Source organism: Camellia sinensis, chromosome 9 (assembly GCF_055761805.1).
Source record: "Camellia sinensis isolate YWXY chromosome 9, ASM5576180v1, whole genome shotgun sequence".
Taxonomy (NCBI): Eukaryota; Viridiplantae; Streptophyta; class Magnoliopsida; order Ericales; family Theaceae; genus Camellia; species Camellia sinensis.
Window position 1 is genome coordinate 170,631,662 of NC_138969.1, and position 6,761 is coordinate 170,638,422.

The 6,761-nt window shown below is 36.4% G+C and overlaps 1 protein-coding gene across 2 annotated transcripts; it reads right to left on the minus strand.

Moving 5' to 3' along the window:
- Window positions 1-281: 281 nt before the first annotated feature.
- LOC114266222 (putative terpene synthase 13) lies at window positions 282-4,611 on the minus strand. 2 transcript variants are annotated; one of them, XM_028207112.2, is made up of 7 exons: window positions 4,337-4,611; window positions 3,588-3,864; window positions 2,674-3,043; window positions 1,998-2,216; window positions 1,772-1,910; window positions 1,411-1,659; window positions 282-731 (listed from the first exon to the last, which is right to left on the minus strand). In XM_028207112.2, the coding sequence occupies exons 1-7, from the start codon at window positions 4,445-4,447 to the stop codon at window positions 441-443; spliced, it is 1,656 nt and encodes a 551-aa protein (XP_028062913.2). In that variant the 5' UTR covers window positions 4,448-4,611; the 3' UTR covers window positions 282-440. The 2 variants fall into 2 exon arrangements, with proteins under 2 accessions (XP_028062913.2, XP_082744131.1); XM_082888005.1 differs by having other exon boundaries at window positions 4,275-4,384.
- Between the last annotated feature and the right edge of the window lie 2,150 nt (window positions 4,612-6,761).

The following is a 6,761-nucleotide window of genomic DNA, read 5'->3' on the forward strand; positions in this document are numbered from 1 at the left end:
ACCCTTGCTGTTAGCCTCTGAATACATTTGTTCAGTTAACTGTTTTTTTTGGCCGACCGAATGGTTTTATGGCCGACCGAATGGTTTTATGGCCTGCTAGCTGGTTTTATGTGACAAAACAAAAAGCAACACATTGAAGAAGAGTTGTAGGCTTGAAAGCTATTCATATATTTTATTTATTATATATATATATATACACACTTAACCCATATCTTAATACACACCTTAACACATCCATTGTATCACCACTCATTCTCTAAAATTAACAAACTCTTAACACATCTTAACATATATTTTTGGGTCCTACTTTTACCACTTTTTGTCATATAACACACTTTAGCAAACAATTTTAGCCATCCCATTGTGGATGCTCTAACAGTATTAGTCTGGTATACTCTACTAAGGAAAAATAGCAATATTTAAGTACTTTCATTGAATCCTTAGAGAGAAACACTATCATGGAACATTGACTTCATATGCTCCTCAAGGATTGGGAGGTTACGATTGTCATCATAGCAGTACATCAAAGGAACCATCCTTGCAGTATTAAGACAACCCTGGGTGAAATTGGCAGAAAATCGATTTGGAGACAGGCAATCCCGGTTGAGTCGCTTCCATGCATCTGAAATCATGTCAACAACTTGCTTTCTTGCGGTTTCAGCTGTAGAGCCCTCGTGCTCCTTCATGTAGCAATCTACATAGGATCCATCGTGACCGTCTTGATTCTCATCCTGTCAGTTTAAGTCCAAGCTTATATTAGAGCTGAACCGAATATAAATGGTTCATGTAAGGAAATGAAAATCTCTGCTAAACACAAGCACTTTTTTATTTTTATTTTTAATTTTTTTAAATTTTTTTTCCCTAACATGTTGAGAACTTTTTAGAAGGCTTGACATTGAGTGAACTTTTTATGATTGAACTTTGACAAATGGCCCCGGTGGGTGATGTGTCATACTTTTTGTTTGTCTAATGGTGGCCCTACTGTAGGGGAAAATTATGTGTGAATGGACTCAAACGCAAATAGGGCCACCATTTTCCGAAATGCTTTCACAATTTCTTTTCCTTTTTGTGCAATCCATTCTCATGTTTGTGGTGTCTGCACTAATGGCTCTGTTTCATTATCAGGGGCCATGACAATTCTCATAGTTGTTATGGTGTCTGAATCAATGGCTCTGTTGGATTACATCATGTGGGACCATTCAGCCAGAGTATGTTACCAGCCGACACTGTCTACATCTGCCAGTGCCATTATCAGTGTAGGCCTTGCTAATGCCTCCTTGTAGGTCTGAATGTGGCCCTCTAATTTACTTGATATTTTTGGGTGGTTGGCTTTACATTAGGACAACATTTTATCTTCATTTACGTGGTCCATGAAAATAATATCTTAATAGAAAATGAACTTTGTGTTACCTTGGCACTTCCCAAGTCATCCCAAAGACGGAGAATTGTAGCGGTAGAGGTTATGATGTCAGGATTGTCGATTATAAAATCGACACTTTCCTTGTTCATTCCATGACCCAAGAGAAAGAACATGTGAACTAACACCGCGGGCACACCTGAACTAACAATCCCATTCTTCAAGTACTCTTCTGCTTTTGGCAACTGCCCAGAAGCAAACCATTTCGCTTCTTCTAAGAACGCGTTGCACAAAATTGCCCACTGCAACAATCAAGGATTTTGTTAAAGCTAATCCATTTGTAATTCTCACAAACTATCTAATAGAATCCTAAGTATGCACATGACATAATTTGCTGGTAATATTATGATATACCGTTCTTCGCAGAGAATCGATGGGGTTCCAACCATACTTTTTGTGGACCCCATAGGCAATTTCGTTTGTGCTGTCATGAAGAACCTTGAAACAAATCTTCATATAGCCGGGTAGTTCGTTAACAGCTGCTAGTTCCCATCTGCTTGCAGTAACTACTGGTTAGTGTTACAGAATTGAAAATTTTGAAGATGAATACAGTGATGATGATGATGGAGGAGATGCATACCTATTGACAGCCTCTGTGAAGAGGATAAGTTCTTCTAGTTTGCCATAAACATCAAAAATGTCATCTATTATGTAGACAAGAGAGATGGGTTTTGTGAGCTCAACTCTTTGCTCTGATAAGCTTGGGTCAGTGAGGGTTGCCATAGACCACAGGTACCATTTTAGTGGTTGGTTTCTTGCATACTTCAACTCATTGCCCAAACCTTCGCTTTTCCACCATCTGAGATGAAAAAATCATACATAAGCAGTGAATAATCTCCATTCTTGAACGGCCAAGGATCTTCTGCACTAAAAAACCTTGTCCGTAGGATCCTTTGACTGGGAGTATATTAGGAACAGTGGACACGAATTTTCAGGACAAAAAATCATGTCCTTTTCAACACATTTAGCATGTGTTTGGATCTTGAGTTCGAGTAGAGATTTGTAAGTAGAAAGAAAAGAGAAGGGAGAAGTGACAAAAAATGGCCAGGGATCTTCTGTCTTCAAAAACCTTGTCCCTAATACACTTCCAACTTAACAATTTGACGTGAATCTCAAAATACTACAATCTTGAGGCACGATCATGCGATTAGAAGTGCATTAGGGACAGGGGCACATGAATTTTAAGGACAGAGAATCCTATGCCCTCTTGAACACACTTAGTACCACAATTAAAACAAAATTAAAGCCAAACTTACTTGGAAACTTGAAGCATTTCCTTCTGGTACATGGACGGAGACATATTGAAATCAATTTTTGCTAGTTCTTGCAGGACATTTGCATTGGGGCCATTGTAATCACTGAGGAAGTTCTTGGCCATGAACTTTGCCAGGCTCTTGTGTTGGGGATGCCTTAGTGTGTTGCTGATAACTTTGGCTTGATGATGATTATCAAGATGTGTCAACCACCCATTAAGTTGTTGGGCACTGAAATCTGCAGCTTGATCAAGTATGTCTTCTCCTTCTATGCTTAGCTGTGATGCTTCATATAATCCCATTAACCCTCTAATGTCTTCACTTAGTTCTGTTTTGAACCTTCCGTCCTTGTCCTTGAACTTGTCAAACACATCTGTCCCAATACCAATCAACTTGTTAACTACTGTAATGAGGATGATTGTGGATAGAAGACGAAATTATTGCTCTGTTTGTTTCAACGGGAAATATTTTCTGAAAAACATTTTTCTTTTTTCTTTTTTTCCTAACATTTAGTATGGCAGGAAATGAAAATCTACTGAAAACGTTTTCTACGGTTAGCGAAAAACAAATTTATTTGGACGAAAAATATTTTCTACTTTTGAAAAGAACAAAGTGTTAACCAAACAAATTTTACCAACATCACCACCCTACCCACCACTACTACCACCACATGCCACTGCGGCCGCACCATCACCATCACCCACACCATCACAACCACCACCCCACTAACACTTCCACCAACAATACCACCACCCCCACCACCACCACCACCACCAACATGCCAACACCACCACTAGCATATTAACTTCAAGGCGACAATCAAACATAGGAAAACATATTGTACGAAAAATATTTTTATAAAACGTTTTCCACAAGAAATGAAAATCCACCGAAACACACGTAGTATATACACCAACCTGTGGGCACATTGTAGCCTTGTTGCCTCAACAGACGGAAGCAAGTTGAAACCTCATAAAGATTGTCATGTTGATAAGTAAAGCTATGGCTGCTAGAATTCATATATTGGCTGTGTAAAACATTTTCAATATCCTCCCGGAAGTGGCAATCAATGGCTAGACGTTGGAGGGCATCGATCATGACCAGACCTTTTAGCGAGTCTTCTTCTTCTACTACTTTTCTTAACACACTCCTAACTTCCTCCAATTGTTGTTCTTGCTTTGCTGAAATTTCATCCTGCAATCAGCTCCTAGAAAATCAGGACTTCAAAGTAAGGAATTATCATAAAAGTAGCATCTTCTCCCTTATCCAGGTGGTTCAGTCAACAATTTCAAAAAAGTAACGTTAAGTATGATTTTGAAAATTTTGAAAATATATTGTACATCCATCTAAAATTGTGTGACTAGAGATATCCATCAATTTGAATTTTATTTATTTATTTATTTATTTATTTTAGTAGTTTAGGCAAGATATTATGAGATCAATGGCTTGGATCATCGAATTAGAATCCGTGGTGGACCCACAGGCCAGAGACCCTATCCGGTACAGTGAAAATCACTGCAGTTAGCACAGTGACCAGAACCCATGTACACGGTGATGAAGATGATTATTGCAGTTAGTTGGCATTCTGGCCAGTGGCTGTGTACCTCATTGAAGGATCACGAGTACTGTAGCCGAAAAAGAACGAAAAAAGAAGAAAAAACTTAACAGTGAAAGTGCAGTGGGGAGTGAGACATTCAAGGTCTTCTGCGACAGAAATGCTCCATTTGTGGGTAGTGGAGATGGTGGTGGTGGTGGTGGTGGTGGCGGCGGCGGCCATGGATGAAGGAATTCAGGTGCGGTAGGTCTTGCTGATTTGTGGGAACATGGTTGGAGGAATTGGATGCTGGGAAAATTCAGACGAACAGTGGTAGGTATCATAAAAAATATTTGGCGTAAACAATGTTTGACAGTTATGGGAGAGATTGGTTATATATGAACTATGAAGTTGCCAAAGTAGAGCACCCCTATTTATAGAAATATAATGCAAGTTCAAGTGGCCCGTCCCATGCTTTTATGGAAGTGGGGCAAACAAATAGTCAATGTGACATCATTTTACATAGATAGATGATCTCACTAATCTATGTGGTTCTCATTAATTTTACGAGTGCACGAAATTACAGCTTTTCAAACTATTGTAGTATTTCCTAACTAAGTTTGAAGCAATTAGATCTATAAGAAGTAATTTAAGTGTAAAAATTAGATCTAGAATAGATCAACCTAATTTATTTATTTTTTTTTTTTTAAAAAAAAAAATCCACTAAAGACAACAAACAAAACTTTTTTTTTTTTTTTCCCTACTTTTTCCGAACTTGTTTTAGAATTTTCTAATTTAAAGATCCTTCTAAATTAGATGAACTTGAAAAGTAAATTTTTTAAACACAAATCTAAAAAAGAGAGAGGGTAAACTACACTGACCTACCTTAAGGTTTGAAAAAAAATACAAGTAACCTCTAGTTTTTTCATAATTGCCACTAAAGAAATTATACTTTTGCCAACTAAAAATTTAGTAGCACAAAGACTATTTTTAGTCGGCAAAAACATTATGCGACAAAAAAAAGAGTATTTAGCGGCTAAACTTTTGGTCGTTGAACATATAACTATCGCGACTAAACCAAAAAAGGTTAATTGCGAAAGTACTGTTTTGAAAATCAGATTGGGGTTGCTCGGTGTCTAGTTCGGGTACTGTTCAAACTGGAACCGATTTAGTTAAATCAGCCGAGCTTTCATTTTGTCAAATGGCAAGAAAATTTTCGTAAGTTTGTTGCTTGGGAGAGTTGAACATAGAATCACATAAAAGTAGTATTTCAAATAATCATCATCCCACACTCAACCTTGGTTTATATTTGGTAAATATATATTTTTATTATATTTTTTTCAAACATCACATATAATTAATATATTTTACAAATAATCAATATAAATATGTTTATGTTAAAAATTAAAAATAATTTAAATAAATGTTTGTTAATTCTTATGTTATTATTAAATAATTTTATAAAATGATTATGACATCACACTACAAGAAATCTAGGCTATTGTGACAAAATTTGGTGACGATTTTTTTTTTTTTTTGGTCTTAAAATTTAACCCAAAGATGACGAAATATTAATTTGTCGTTTGTTTTAATTTTTCTCAAAAGTCTCTGCAAAAATGAGGCGCCAATTTCATTTGCATTGGCGCGAATTATTTTAGCTCATTGGAGACGAACATTTTTGTCACAAAATATAATTTTTTTTTGTGACGAGCGTAATTCGTTGCCAATAAATTCCATACCTATTAAACAATGTCGTTGCATATTTCTGTTTATTAGGCGACAAATATATTTTTGTCTGGGAATGATAAATTATGGAAGATGAAAATATTTCGTCACCTATAAACACTCCATCATCCAGACAATGCCATTTCATCTTTCTATTAAACAGGTGACAAATATATTTTTGTCTCGGAAGAATAAGTTGTGAGAGACGAAAATATTTCGTTAGTAATACATTCTAATTGATTGCGTGATGAATATATTTTCGTCTCATAAGGTTAAGTTGTGGAAGACAAAAATATTTCATCACTAATAATAAATTCTTTGTTCTGGTATTTAAGGATACAAAAATATTTTATCACTAATCATTTTTCTTTATTAAAATGCTCTGATTTTGTGTTTCGAAGCATTGAAACTGTGACCCCAAGAGATACACTCTGACGCTTATCACTCATTTTCATGTACACGGACTTTGAAATCGTGACCCAAGAAGACACTTTCTACAAACCTTCATTTCTCTCTCGCACTTGAGTCTACTCCTCTCTCACAAGTATTGAAGTTGTGACTTAAGAAGACACTCTGAAAACAATTTGTTCTATTTCGCGCTAAAGCTCCTATCTTCTGTCTCACCCTTTGTGCATGCCAGCATTGAAGCTATTATCCAAGAAGACACTCTATGCAAACCCACTGTTCTTTCTCACAGTGAAGGCCCCTCTTGCATGCAAGCACTTTTTTCTCATTGTTTGAACCAGCTCTACCCCTTTCGTCTAGAACACCCATTTTAGAAAAATCGAAGGTCTAAACCTCTCTCCACAAAAAAAGAAGAAGATAATTAATG